The sequence below is a fragment of the Corticium candelabrum genome, chromosome 22 (assembly GCF_963422355.1).
Source record: "Corticium candelabrum chromosome 22, ooCorCand1.1, whole genome shotgun sequence".
Classification (NCBI taxonomy): Eukaryota; Metazoa; Porifera; class Homoscleromorpha; order Homosclerophorida; family Plakinidae; genus Corticium; species Corticium candelabrum.
The window spans coordinates 2,537,068-2,549,567 of record NC_085106.1 but is presented as its reverse complement, the minus strand read 5'-3'; the positions used below and the strand labels follow the sequence as shown (position 1 = coordinate 2,549,567).

At 39.8% G+C, this 12,500-nt stretch overlaps 5 protein-coding genes across 7 annotated transcripts in view; 4 read left to right on the top strand and 1 right to left on the bottom strand.

Moving 5' to 3' along the window:
- The window catches only part of LOC134197737 (ras-related protein Rab-7L1-like), a 1,558-nt gene extending 406 nt beyond the window's left edge, over positions 1–1,152 (top strand). Inside the window, exons 2-6 of one of the 2 annotated variants that reach the window (XM_062667086.1) lie at positions 49–101; positions 339–354; positions 406–584; positions 645–766; positions 821–1,152. In XM_062667086.1, the coding sequence (XP_062523070.1) occupies positions 49–101; positions 339–354; positions 406–584; positions 645–766; positions 821–974 (524 nt within the window). In that variant the 3' untranslated portion in view covers positions 975–1,152. Of the gene's footprint in view, positions 1–48; positions 102–338; positions 585–644; positions 767–820 lie in introns of both variants that reach the window. The other variant, XM_062667085.1, reaches the window with a different exon arrangement.
- Positions 1,153–1,873: 721 nt separating this feature from the next.
- LOC134197739 (ras-related protein Rab-7L1-like) lies at positions 1,874–3,318 on the top strand. Of its 2 annotated transcripts, XM_062667088.1 has the most exons (7): positions 1,874–1,924; positions 1,991–2,143; positions 2,212–2,264; positions 2,502–2,517; positions 2,569–2,747; positions 2,808–2,929; positions 2,984–3,318. In XM_062667088.1, the coding sequence occupies exons 2-7, from the start codon at positions 2,005–2,007 to the stop codon at positions 3,135–3,137; spliced, it is 663 nt and encodes a 220-aa protein (XP_062523072.1). In that variant the 5' UTR covers positions 1,874–1,924; positions 1,991–2,004; the 3' UTR covers positions 3,138–3,318. The 2 variants fall into 2 exon arrangements, with proteins under 2 accessions (XP_062523072.1, XP_062523071.1); XM_062667087.1 differs by lacking the exon at positions 1,874–1,924 and having other exon boundaries at positions 1,936–2,143.
- A 536-nt stretch (positions 3,319–3,854) lies between these two features.
- LOC134197740 (ras-related protein Rab-7L1-like) lies at positions 3,855–5,961 on the top strand. Its single transcript, XM_062667089.1, has 5 exons — positions 3,855–4,028; positions 4,097–4,168; positions 4,938–5,119; positions 5,195–5,316; positions 5,817–5,961. Exons 1-5 carry the CDS (start codon positions 3,914–3,916, stop codon positions 5,959–5,961), a joined length of 636 nt encoding a protein of 211 aa, XP_062523073.1. The 5' UTR covers positions 3,855–3,913.
- Positions 5,962–6,040: 79 nt separating this feature from the next.
- On the bottom strand, positions 6,041–9,861 carry LOC134197736 (proteasome subunit alpha type-5-like). Its single transcript, XM_062667084.1, has 8 exons — positions 9,765–9,861; positions 9,638–9,704; positions 8,038–8,232; positions 7,072–7,238; positions 6,962–7,014; positions 6,545–6,594; positions 6,403–6,489; positions 6,041–6,186 (listed from the first exon to the last, which is right to left on the bottom strand). Exons 1-8 carry the CDS (start codon positions 9,791–9,793, stop codon positions 6,109–6,111), a joined length of 726 nt encoding a protein of 241 aa, XP_062523068.1. The 5' UTR covers positions 9,794–9,861; the 3' UTR covers positions 6,041–6,108.
- LOC134197734 (mitochondrial-processing peptidase subunit beta-like) overlaps positions 9,839–12,500 on the top strand; it is an 8,131-nt gene continuing 5,469 nt past the window's right edge. Inside the window, exons 1-6 of the mRNA XM_062667082.1 lie at positions 9,839–9,943; positions 9,999–10,046; positions 10,099–10,188; positions 10,491–10,707; positions 10,922–11,013; positions 11,077–11,183. Coding sequence (XP_062523066.1) covers positions 9,890–9,943; positions 9,999–10,046; positions 10,099–10,188; positions 10,491–10,707; positions 10,922–11,013; positions 11,077–11,183 — 608 coding nt within the window. The 5' untranslated portion in view covers positions 9,839–9,889. The remainder of the gene's footprint in view (positions 9,944–9,998; positions 10,047–10,098; positions 10,189–10,490; positions 10,708–10,921; positions 11,014–11,076; positions 11,184–12,500) is intronic.

Here is a 12,500-nt window from a genome sequence, read left to right as displayed (position 1 = left end):
TTTCATTATTGATAAAGCGATATTTTGGGTTAATTAACGTTGTTGTAGTTGATTTTGCTGTGAAAGTTTTACACAGAAACGGAGACACAATCAAACTACAGGTTTGTTCTTTCTAGATGGTAAGTTATAACTATGACATTTACATTAGTAAATGCTGTTTTGAAAATTTTGCCTGCAGTATGCATTAATTAATTAATTAGTGAACTAAATTTATTTTTACTTGATAAATCTTGTGTGTTGATACACATTGCCAACTTTGAATTTGATAGATACTCATATCATAGATTACTAACTCGTAATTGTTATTCTTTTTGGTTGTATCGATATCACTTGAACAGCTGTGGGATATTGCAGGTATTAGTTTATCATGCATCTTGTTATATTGGCCGATAGTGTACATTATAGGGCAAGAAAGAGCTGCACAGTTTACTAGAGTCTACTATAAAGGAGCTGCTGGATGTATCATTATGTTTGACTTGACCAATCGAAAGTCGTTTAAAGATGTACAAAAATGGAAGGTAGATCTCGACAGTAAAGTTAGAAATCGAGGCAAGAAACTACCATGTTTGCTACTAGCAAACAAGGTAATACGACCACGTCATTTATGCAATTCACACTTGTATGTACTATTGTGGTATCTCCAGTCTGATCTAGGGGACAGATGTGTTAACATAGATGAGATAAATGCAATGAGCAAGGACAATGGTTTTAGCAATTGGATAGCTATTTCTGTAAAAGAGAACAAGCTTGTCTCTCAATCTATGAAGTATGGACATATAGAATGTTTTTTCAATTGGATAATGTAATTGGTGTGTTTTAGCCGTTTGGTTGATATTCTTATTGCTGAAGATGTGGGTAATGATGTGGAAGAGAGAAGTGATAACGAATGTGATGGGTCGTTGCTTGAATTGAAACAAGAGAAAAAAAAGACAAAGTCAAACGGTCAAACTTCATTGCAAGGATGCTGTGTGTAGGCTAACATTGAAGGCTTAAGCTTGTTGATATGAAATGGCATTATTAAGTTGCACAGGTTCTTCAGATTTCTAGTCTTCTTTGTTCTACTTTTGATGCAATTGTTGTTGTCGATTTGGTTTGTTTTTAACAATAACTTAATTTGCAACATGTGGTAATATTATATTACATGACTCTGGAAAGGTGTGTGTGTGTGTGTGTGTGTGTGTGTGTGTGTGTGTGTGTGTGTGTGTGTGTGTGTGTGCCCATGTGTTTGTTGTGTTTGTGTGTTCTAGTTTTAAAGGTATCGTACACACACACACACACACACACACACACACACACACACACACACACACACACACACACACACACACACACACACACACATCTAAATCCTAAATCCTAAATGTCAGGAGCTGCCTCTCAGAGGTCACGCCCCCAGCTGTTAAAATGATTTTCTCTGCGCATGTCCAACATTATGTCTAACATTTCATACATCCTGCATGTTTTGCTTTGTACCTATTCTGTGCTTGATAGTCAACAGCCATAATTCGCACGGCGAATGTATTTTGATCAAAGTCACAGTTACCTGCTGCATCGCCAGGAATCGTTAGCTTTGGAGAGTAAAGGCAAATGAGAGGACAACTAAAGACCCCGCCCACTCTGTTATTCTGACCAACGGCTTGGGTCCTTCTTGTTCCGAAAATTCAGCAACGAAAATGAAGTCACGGTCGAGAGGATGTGGATGGTGAGCAGAAGAATGAGACGCAGAAGTTGGTGGCGGCTTTTTGAAAGCCATACCGCAAAAACATGAACTTACATCCGGGACCTAAACATTCTGGAATCCAAAGTCGACTGAGTTTGCTCGTCGAAACGTAGAAATTTGTTCAAACTTTGTATATAAAAGTAAAAACATTGAAAGAAAGACTCTGATTTAATTAAACAAAGAACGGTAGACTATTCTAAAAAGGTCACGTGGTCTCGTGTGCTTGCTATGCTGCGCGTCTTCACTGTTTGTCTTGTGTGATTCAATTAGACTGTAGAAATACAATGGCTATTCCAGAAGACGAGGAGAGGGAGCGCGTGTACAAGGTATTACTGGTGGGCAACGGACGGGTTGGAAAGACGTCATTCGTAGAGCGCTACGTGAACAACCGATTTAGTGCTAGGTACAAGGACACCATCGGAGGTATACAGTACTGAAGATATCTAATCAGGAACTTCTGTGATATTTTGGGTTAATTAACGTTGTTGTAGTTGATTTTGCTGTGAAAGTTTTACACAGAAACGAAGACACAATCAAACTACAGGTTTGTTCTTTCTAGATGGTAAGTTATAACTATGACATTTACATCAGTAAATGCCGTTTTGAAAATTTTGCCTACAGTATGCATTAATTAATTAATTAGTGAACTAAAATTATTTTTACTTGATAAATCTTGTGTGTTGATACACATTGCCAACTTTGAATTTGATAGATACTCATATCATAGATTACTAACTCGTGTTTGTTATTCTTTTTTGTTGTATCGATATCACTTGAACAGCTATGGGATATTCAAGGTATTAGTTGATCATGCATCTTGTTATATTGGCTGATAGTGTACATTATAGGGCAAGAAAGAGCTGCACATTTTACTAGAGTCTACTATAAAGGAGCTGCTGGATGTATCATTATGTTTGACTTGACCGATCGACAGTCGTTTGAAGATGTACAAAAATGGAAGGTAGATCTTGACAGTAAAGTTAGAAATCGAGGCAAGAAACTACCATGTTTGCTACTAGCAAACAAGGTAATACGACCACGTCATTTATGCAATTCACACTTGTATGTACTATTGTGGTATCTCCAGTCTGATCTAGGGGACAGATGTGTTAACTTAGATGAGATAAATGCAATGAGCAAGGACAATGGTTTTAGCAATTGGATAGCTATTTCTGTAAAAGAGAACAAGCTTGTCTCTCAATCTATGAAGTATGGACATATAGAATGTTTTTTCAATTGGATAATGTAATTGGTGTGTTTTAGCCGTTTGGTTGATATTCTTATTGCTGAAGATGTGGGTAATGATGTGGAAGAGAGAAGTGATAACGAATGTGATGGGTCGTTGCTTGAATTGAAACAAGAGAAAAAAAAGACAAAGTCAAACGGTCAAACTTCATTGCAAGGATGCTGTGTGTAGGCTAACATTGAAGGCTTAAGCTTGTCGATATGAAATGGCATTATTATGTTGCACAGATTCTTCAGATTTCTAGTTTTCATTGTTCTACTTTTGATGCAATTGTTGTTGTCGATTTGGTTTGTTTTTAACAATAGCTTAATTAATTTGCAACATGTAGTAATAATATTATATTACATGAATTTGGAAAGGTGTGTGTGTGTGTGTGTGTGTGTGTGTGTGTGTGTGTGTGTGTGTGTGTGTGTGTGTGTGTGTGTGTGTGTGTGTGTGTGTGTGTGTGTGTGTGTGTGTGTGTGTGTGTGTGTGTGTGTGTGTGTGTGTGTGTGTGTGTGTGTGTGTGTGCGCGCGCGCGCGTGCGTGCATGTGTGTGTGTGTGTGTGTGTGTGTGTGTGTGTGTGTGTGTGTGTGTGTCCATGTGCATATGTGTTTGTTGTGTTTGTGTGTTCTAGTTTTAAAGGTATCGTACACACGCACACACACACACACACACACACACACACACACACACACACACACACACACACACCACACACACACACACCACTCACAGTCAGTAAGTATTGGTTTTTGTAACATAGTAATTTATTCGTACTATTTTCGAGACGATAGCTACAGTCTACTGTACAGACCTGCGCATATGATAAGTAGCTACACAGTACGTACATTCTATTGACGCTAATGAATTAACGACAACGCCACATCCGGGTACGAGATCTTCATTGTACAGTGTACTGACACACGTACGTACCCGTCTCCCTGTCGCGTGACGTCTGATACACATGGAACGGATGTTTAAGGTTCTAGTTATTGGCGACAGCGGCGTAGGCAAAACAGCGTTCGTCAATCAGTACGTTAGCGGCCACTACCGAGGAATCACGAAACAAACGTTTGGAGGTTGGGAGCTAGACTCTGACTGCGTCATACACACGCTTGTTGTTTCCATTCTAATGTTACGTTTCTAGTTGCGTTTGCGTTGAAAGTTATTCAGTGGACTGACGCGGAGACGGTACGCTTGCAACTGTGGGACATCGCAGGTTGGAAAACAATGAACATGATTAATTAATTAATTAATTGTTTAGTTGTGAAGTTTGTATGAGAGTGCGCGAGTGCTATTTGTCCTTGAAGAGGCAAAATTAATTGCGTTTGTCTGCGCAAGCATGTGTTTACCTGTTTGTCAAAATTTTTATTTATGCGTTGATCACTATATGTGCTGTCTGTCCGTACACAGCACACTATAATCATGTTGCATGACAGGAAACAATTTTTTGATAAATTTGGTAAATTTGTAAAATTATTCATAAATGTAAATTTTGATGTTAATTAAGTATTTCTGGTCGTTTTATAGCATTTGTTTAGTAAGTCAGAGTATTGTTGAGTTCTTTCCTTTTCGTAATGGGCAGGCAAATAGTAAGGCAAACACCATCAGACAGAGATGGCTGGCTGACTACGAGATATGAAACAAAAAGGAAAAATCTAACAGCAACACAATTGAGTTGAGACTGCAGTAGATTAGAAAACGACTCTCTAAGATTAATTGCCGACTTCATATGTACTTGTCATGGCCATAGCTATGTTTAGAGTGGGCGGTGTGTCATTAAAATGGACCAGTGATGTCACAAACCAGTCACGTGATTTTTAAAAATTTAATGCATTCATATAGGTTTTGGAAATTATTCTAGTGTTAGACCTTGGATCTAAAGCAGATCTTCACAGCTAAGTGGGCGGTTTATCCAACCCCCTCCCCTAAACCTCAGCCTATGTGCTTGTTTGTGTATTAATTTTAAGATGTTCTTCTCTGTGCAGGGCAAGAGCGATTTACATCTATGACTCGTGTTTACTACAAAAACTCTGCTGGCTGTGTGCTAATGTTTGACATCACAGACAGACAGTCATTCCACAACGTCGTCAAGTGGAAACGGGACTTAGACAGCAAGGTATCCTCACATGACGGTGACCCCATACCATGCATTCTACTAGCAAATAAGGTACAAAAACTTGAACGAGTATTGTATTGGAAGAGAGTGTGCTTTTTGACTTGAATTCTTTCTGTAATTGTTCAGACTGATTTAGTTAACAGAGCAATATCATATGAAGAGATACAACGTCTTAGCCAAGAGCATGATTTTCTTTGCTGGACAGAGGTGTCTGTGAAGAACAACGTAAACATATCGGAATCCATGAGGTAGGTACGATTACTGCATTCCTTGAATTGTAACCTGTGGTTTACTACTACTTTTCAAACTGATTAGAACCACAGGTTACTATTTAAGCTATTTAAGCAGGATTACCAATTGTACTATTTTTTCAATGTCTGCTCTTACGATTCAAGTTGAAGTAGAGGCATCATATTCAAGCCCTAGAGGAACACACTCTTGACGCATGCAAGTTATGGTGACCCCTGTTTAGTTACCGGTAGTTTCCTCAGTGTCCTCATTATCAAAAACTATAATGTCCTCATCGTCATGATCATTGTCTTCATCTCTGTCTGGAGGGTGTCTCTTGTGCCAGACTATAGTAAATTCGAAATACTAAAAATGCGCATGCGTAATGTCGCAGTCTCTGCCAAGGCATGGGTTACTATTTTTTCAAACTGATCAGATCAATGGGTTACTATTCGAGGAAATATGTTAAGACTTGCTTCATTACATGGCCAATATCATGCGTATTTATATCCTACTGCAGATATCTCATCAAGGCTATCTTGTCCAATGAAACAGACTTTGAAATGTCGATGGCCGTCGAAACAGGTAGCTATCTTGATTTGGGTGATGCTGAGAACGAGGACGAGCCGACGGTAGAGAAAAAACGACGGTGTTGTTTCAGTTAAAAATACGCATATGCAGTAGTACAGCATAGAACACTCAAACAAATGGCTGTTAGAAGAGTCTATAGAACTGGGAGTACACTCAACCGAGAGATTAGATTTTTATTTGTAATGAATTAAAATGAGATAGCAGTCAGCTGTAAGCTAAAATCAGAGTTTCTTGATAATGTCTGCTAATTCTTCACGAGTGAAAAGGTGGTATTTCTTCTCAGATGTCACGGTCGCCATCTGTAGATACACATGTAATATGTTATCTTATTATTATTGTGAAAGATTGGGTAATTATTTTATCATTAATAATTATTATTTTGTAATTAATTATTAATAAATAAAATTTTACCATCAACGATTGGTAATTATTTTTATTGTCAATAATTATTATTTTATAATTAATTATTATTTAATAAATAAAATTTTATTGTCAAAGATTGGTTGAAGGCATACCTCGACGTTTGTGGCACTCAGTTTCTCTTCCATGACTTGCTTGAGGATGGAGAGTGACTGTTTGCAGGCGTCTTCCAGTGTCATGCTCTGAAAAGTATTTTATGGTGCATGATAGTGGTATGTTGGTATATTATGTTGATACCTTGTCGTAGACTTCTTCTAATGTTGATTGGGCACCTTCAGATCCTGATCCTAAGCATTTCATATGCAGTCAATGCTGCTGTTTGTCTGTCTGTCTGTCTGTCTGTCTGTCTATCATAAAAACATATGCTTCTCTTCAGGGTCATTGCTCTGCCATGTTGCTCCTGCCACGTGTTAAACTAAAGTGTGCATGCAAAGTGTCACACCAGTCTCTGACAAGGCATGCATTACCATTCAAACACGGGTCACTATTCCAATCAGATCCATGAGTTACTATTGATATTTTATGCTGGAGATGGTGCATCAATGCTAGCAATGTCGACTGTCACTAATTAATTAATTAGTTAACTATTAATATTAACTCTAATGTTGCTGGGATGACTGCAAATGGATACTCAACAAAAACGAAGAAACTAACCTATTGCTTTGGCATCATACTGAGTGAACGTGCCCGAAGGGTCAATACTGAACCTGTAAAATAATAAATAATGATGACTGAAGTAAACGAAGGGTTTGTATATTCCATACAGTCGTGGGCCTTTATCGTCTATTCCTGCGAAGAGCAGTGCGACACCGAATGGACGACTCATTGCTCCTTCATCAGCATCAGTGTCTCCAAACTGCATCGCCAAGTTGCCAATCGCCTGAGCGATACTTTCAACAGACATGGGCTCGTTGTAAGTAAACCAGTGATTCTAAATCGTCACGAATTCCGATCAATTTCCAATCAGTTATTTCAAATGTTACTCGATTTTTACATACAAGCATATGGTTACATTAATTTGTAATGTAGGTAGAGAATTAAGAAAGAGATGCTGCACCTCACTACAAGCTGTCGCATTACCTAACAAACTTGCCTCTAATGTACGTTGTCCCAATAATTCTAGAAGTGAGATACATACATATGCACAGAGAGACCAATAGACTAACAGACAGATAAATAGAGACAGGCAGATAAACAGAGAGACAGAGTAACAGACAGAGACAAAGAGACACACAGACAGATAGACAGACAGACAGACAGGCAGATAAACAGACATACAGAGAGACAGATTAAACAGACAGAGACAAACAGACAGACAGAGACAAACAGACAGACAGACAGACAGATAAACAGACATACAGACAAAGACAGACGGACAGACAGAACAAGCAACAGTCATTCAACCAGCACAAAACATGGTAAAACACACATGTATACGTACATCATACATACAACTCAATAAAATGCATAACGTCTAGCTTTCATTCCCCTTCATTGTGTCGGCCTATACATTTTGATGTATGTCCAGTTGCCCAAACAGCATACAAAGTGTAACTCGTTAGTCAGCAGTGCTACTGCACAATCTATGTCTGAAATGGTAGTTGCAAAAAAGGCTTTCTAACAACAGTCACTACCAATGTACACTCTCCATCACAACACCCACTTTGACAGGTAATACCGCCCCCACTATAGTGACCCCACGATGATTGCATTTCTAGTAGTGTTTGAACCTGTGCTTCGACTCTGGCTCTGTCTATCATGGTTCTTGCATCAGCAATTAGTCCGCTGACTGCACAACCAACGTGGCTGTCAATCTCTACGATTTTCTCGAGTCCAGACGGTTCCATTAGAGAAGACGTTAGTCGCTTTTCCACAGCTAGAACAACACCCTCTGATGTCTGAATTCCAACAGCAGTTGAACCCAACTAAACAGGAACAATTATGGTTATAGTAGATGTTGTTATGAGACGAACAGAGATAGAGAAACAGAAACTAAGGAAGGGACCAACACACTGACTTAACTTTAAGCAGGTGCCCAAGTTTGAAATTGTTGTTACTGCATTTTCAGTGCCAAAACGTACTTGGCGCTGCACATACTTTACTCAATGGCATACTCCCAAGCATACTGGTAAAGTATGTAGTAGGTATGACTGGTAACGTATGTAAAGTATGTGTGACAACCGCTGTCTGCATCTCAAGACCAGCAGACCTACTTTTGCTTGGCCAGTAGGAGTCAATCTTTCTTCACTTTGACAAATATCACCTATACCTATAGACTGAGCATGATAATCGGTCAAGGGCATGCCATAGCATTACTACAATCTTGTCGCTGCTCTGGTGCTGCAAAATTTGGCTTGGCGCAGCGCCATAGCACCAGATGGGCACCCCTGCTTAAGGATATCAAATTGACACAAAGAGAATACAGGCAGACAGATATATGCACAGAGCAAACAGATAGACAGGCAAACCAACAAAATCTATTTGTATCCCGAATAGAGATTGACAAAAACAGACAGGCAGGTGGGCGGGCAGACACACAGACAAACAACACAGACAGACAGACAGACAGACAAACAGACCATGGGCACAAATAATTAGCGGTTATTGCAGTGTATCCCAGTTCATGTTTTAAAATACATGTGACAGACAGGCAGACAGAGACAGACAGACAAACATAATTTACAAACAGACAAACATACCTATTTTACAGACAGACAAACGTACATATTTACAGACAGACACACAGACAAACATACATATTTACAGACAGACAAACAGACACACAGACAACATACATATTTACAGACAGACAGACAGACAGACAAACATACATATTTACAGACAGACAGACAGACAAACATACATATTTACAGACAGACAAACAGACAAACATACATATTTACAGACAAACAGACAGACAGACAAACATACATATTTACAGACAGACAAACATACATATTTACAGACAGACAAACAGAGATATTTACAGACAGACAAACAGACACACAGACAACATACATATTTACAGACAGACAGACAGACAGACAGACAAACATACATATTTACAGACAGACAGACAGACAAACATACATATTTACAGACAGACAAACAGACAAACATACATATTTACAGACAAACAGACAGACAGACAAACATACATATTTACAGACAGACAAACATACATATTTACAGACAGACAGACAGACAGACAAACATACATATTTACAGACAGACAAACAGACAGACAGCTAGACAAATAGACAAAAATAAACGGTAGGGAAAGAGTACATGCAGGCAAAGATACAAACGTTTAGAACACTAAACATAAACCTTGATAGCTTCGATGGCGTACTCTACTTGAAAGAGACGTCCCTCTGGAGAGTAGGTATTCACTCCTCTAGATCAAAACCACACGTAACAAAACAAACATTTCATACACCCACAATATTCAACAAACCGATCGTATTCTGATCTTGTCATAAACATATTGACGTTTGCAGATCACACACAGACACACGAGCTACTGAAGCTTCAACGCGCACGCGCACTCTGACTGGTACCACACCCACACACTGAGCTAAAATGGCGTGTCGTCTACGATCTTTATCTCGTTTTCTCTCTTCAACAAGACAACTGGTTTGACGATGTATCATGTAGGAGATTTTAAATGATATAACGGAATAATTTATAGGTGGTCCCCATTCGAGGTGCAGCATCTCCGGCTTTTTCTTTCAAACAGGTTTGGAGTAACTGAGCGGTTATGAATGGTTTTGAGTGATTTGGGTGTTTAGTCGTTGCTTAATGTGCCCGAGACCAAAGTTACAGTTCTGAACAACGGCATGAGGGTTGCTACTGAGGACAGCGGAATTCCAACTGCAACTGTGAGTTCTGTGCTGGTCGTCTGGCCATGTTATATGGTCAACGATGTGTTTTGTGCCCGATATTTTGTATCAAATTTGTCTATCTGTTTGTCTGCTTGTTTGTTTGTGTGTGTGTGTGTGTGTGTGTGTGTGTGTGTGTGTGTGTGTGTGTGTGTGTGTGTGTGTGTGTGTGTGTGAGTGTGTGTGTGTGTGTGTGCGTGCGTGCGTGTGTGCGTGCGTGTGTGCGCGTGTGTGTGTTTGTATGTTTGTCTGTTTGACAATTTGTTTATGATTTTTAATTTTGGTGTCATTGTATATGACAGGTAGGGTTGTGGATTGATGCTGGAACACGATTTGAAACTGAAGAGACAAACGGTGTAGCTCACTTTCTTGAACACATGGCTTTTAAAGGCACAGCTAATAGAACACAGCGCGATCTTGAGCTGGAGGTCGAGAACATGGGTGCTCATCTGAATGCCTACACATCACGAGAGATGACTGTCTATTATGCCAAGTGTTTCAGCAAGGATTTGCCTCGAGGTGTGTGTGTGTGTGTGTGTGTGTGTGTGTGTGTGTGTGTGTGTGTGTGTGTGTGTGTGTGTGTGTGTGTGTGTGTGTGTGTGTGTGTGTGTGTGTGTGTGTGTGTGTGTGTGTGTGTGTGTGTGTGTGTGTGTGTGTGTGTGTGTGTGTGTGTGTGTGTGTGTGTGTGTGTGTGTGTGTGTGTGTGTGTGTGTACACTCTTTTGTTTGTTCAGCATTGAACATTTTGGCTGATATTCTTCAAAACTCAACATTTGGTGATGCCGAAATCGAACGAGAACGAGGAGTTATTCTTCGGGAAATGCAGGTAGACTTCAGTAGTCGCCTGAGTTGAGACATTATTTCTATCTTATTGAATTGTGTATCTAAGGAAGTGGACACTCAAATGGAGGAGGTCGTGTTTGACCATCTGCACACAACTGCATTTCAAGGCACACCACTTAGTTGGACAATACTTGGACCAAGCCAGAATATCAGGTTTATGAATGTTCTGTTTTGCGAGTAGGGGTAGGGGCAGATGAATAGAGACAGCAAGACTTGTATATGGGATTTATAGCAGTCAGTCAGTTAGTTGTATGTTAGGTGTCACTGTGTGTGTGTGTGTGTGTGTGTGTGTGTGTGTGTGTGTGTGTGTGTGTGTGTGAGAGAGAGAGAGAGAGAGAGAGAGAGAGAGGGGGGGGAGGGAGAGGGAGAGGGAGAGGGAGAGAGAGAGGGAGAGAGAGAGGGAGAGAGAGAGCATGTGTTAGTCGCCTAACAAGATAAACTAAATTACAGCACAGCACTATTCTATGTGCTTAAGTTAATTACATGACTCTGTCTAAAGCTACACTTTTGTCTCATAAATTATCAGTTTCCATTTGAGTGAGGCCTCTTTAGTCTGATGTTGGATATTTTGTCATAGTCATGGATTATAATAACAGCATAATCAGTGTTACTCCCCAGGATCTTTTGGCAGAGTGGCCCCTTCTTCCTTATTCTAAGCAACTAGTACCGGCTTTACACTAGACGATTTGGACTCGAGCCAAACTGGCCCGTGTAAACGATGTTGGCTTGAGCTAAGTGCATTTAGCCCGTGCTAAATTAGTTCGAGCTAAACCATAGAGGCAGGCTCGAGCTAAACTTAACCACGTGTTACATATTTTCGTGTTACTGGGCAACAATACATATAGTATATTTCCCTCTGTGTATTCCCGTATTTCTCGTCCTTTTATTCGCAACCTTGAAGACTTTGATGAACATGTCAATAAATCTTTTAGAAGGTTTTGCGCCGGAATCGATGAAATAAGATTAGAAGCAAAAGCAATAACGTCTTCTTCATGCGCTTGCGCAAAGCATGCCAAACCACTACGCCCAGTAGCCCGGATAGTCTAAACACCCCACCAATCATGCCAAATTAGGACGGACCAAAATTGGCTTGAGTCAAATTGTCTAGTGTAAAGCCAGTATAAGCTTTGCATTTGGGTTGTTTAGATCATCCAGAAACCAAGACCTGACAGTGCTGAGAGTAAGACTGAGGGTGGCAGCAAACACTGTACACATTCACACTTGCAGCCACTTATCATGCTTTCACTCCTGATGTTCACATGCAAGTACTGTACATACATGCCAGTTAAGTGCACGTGAATCATGTTGACGTCGCAGGGAACTATTCAGTCTTTGTTTGCGAACAAAGTCGTTGAAGTTAAGAACACCTTTGGAAACATTGTTGAAAGAAAATGAAATGCAACAGTGGGCGTGGCATTAGGCAAACGGCCACTTTACGGAGTGTCTCGTTCTGTCTTTTAAGATTTCTAG

Bases quoted from the DNA above. Each gene is read 5' to 3' on its own strand.
- LOC134197739 (XM_062667088.1), top strand. From the start codon at position 2,005: ATGGCTATTCCAGAAGACGAGGAGAGGGAGCGCGTGTACAAGGTATTA. The intron at 2,144-2,211 runs GTATACAGTACT...ACGTTGTTGTAG, and splicing joins GTACAAGGACACCATCGGAG to TTGATTTTGCTGTGAAAGTT. The intron at 2,930-2,983 runs GTATGGACATAT...GGTGTGTTTTAG, and splicing joins CTTGTCTCTCAATCTATGAA to CCGTTTGGTTGATATTCTTA.
- LOC134197740 (XM_062667089.1), top strand. From the start codon at position 3,914: ATGGAACGGATGTTTAAGGTTCTAGTTATTGGCGACAGCGGCGTAGGC. The intron at 4,029-4,096 runs GTTGGGAGCTAG...TTACGTTTCTAG, and splicing joins CACGAAACAAACGTTTGGAG to TTGCGTTTGCGTTGAAAGTT. The intron at 5,317-5,816 runs GTAGGTACGATT...ATCCTACTGCAG, and splicing joins AACATATCGGAATCCATGAG to ATATCTCATCAAGGCTATCT.
- LOC134197736 (XM_062667084.1), bottom strand. From the start codon at position 9,793: ATGTTTATGACAAGATCAGAATACGATCG. The intron at 7,239-8,037 runs GTTCAAACACTA...GTGACGATTTAG, and splicing joins GAGCCAGAGTCGAAGCACAG to AATCACTGGTTTACTTACAA. The intron at 6,187-6,402 runs GTATGCCTTCAA...GTGTATCTACAG, and splicing joins TGAGTGCCACAAACGTCGAG to ATGGCGACCGTGACATCTGA.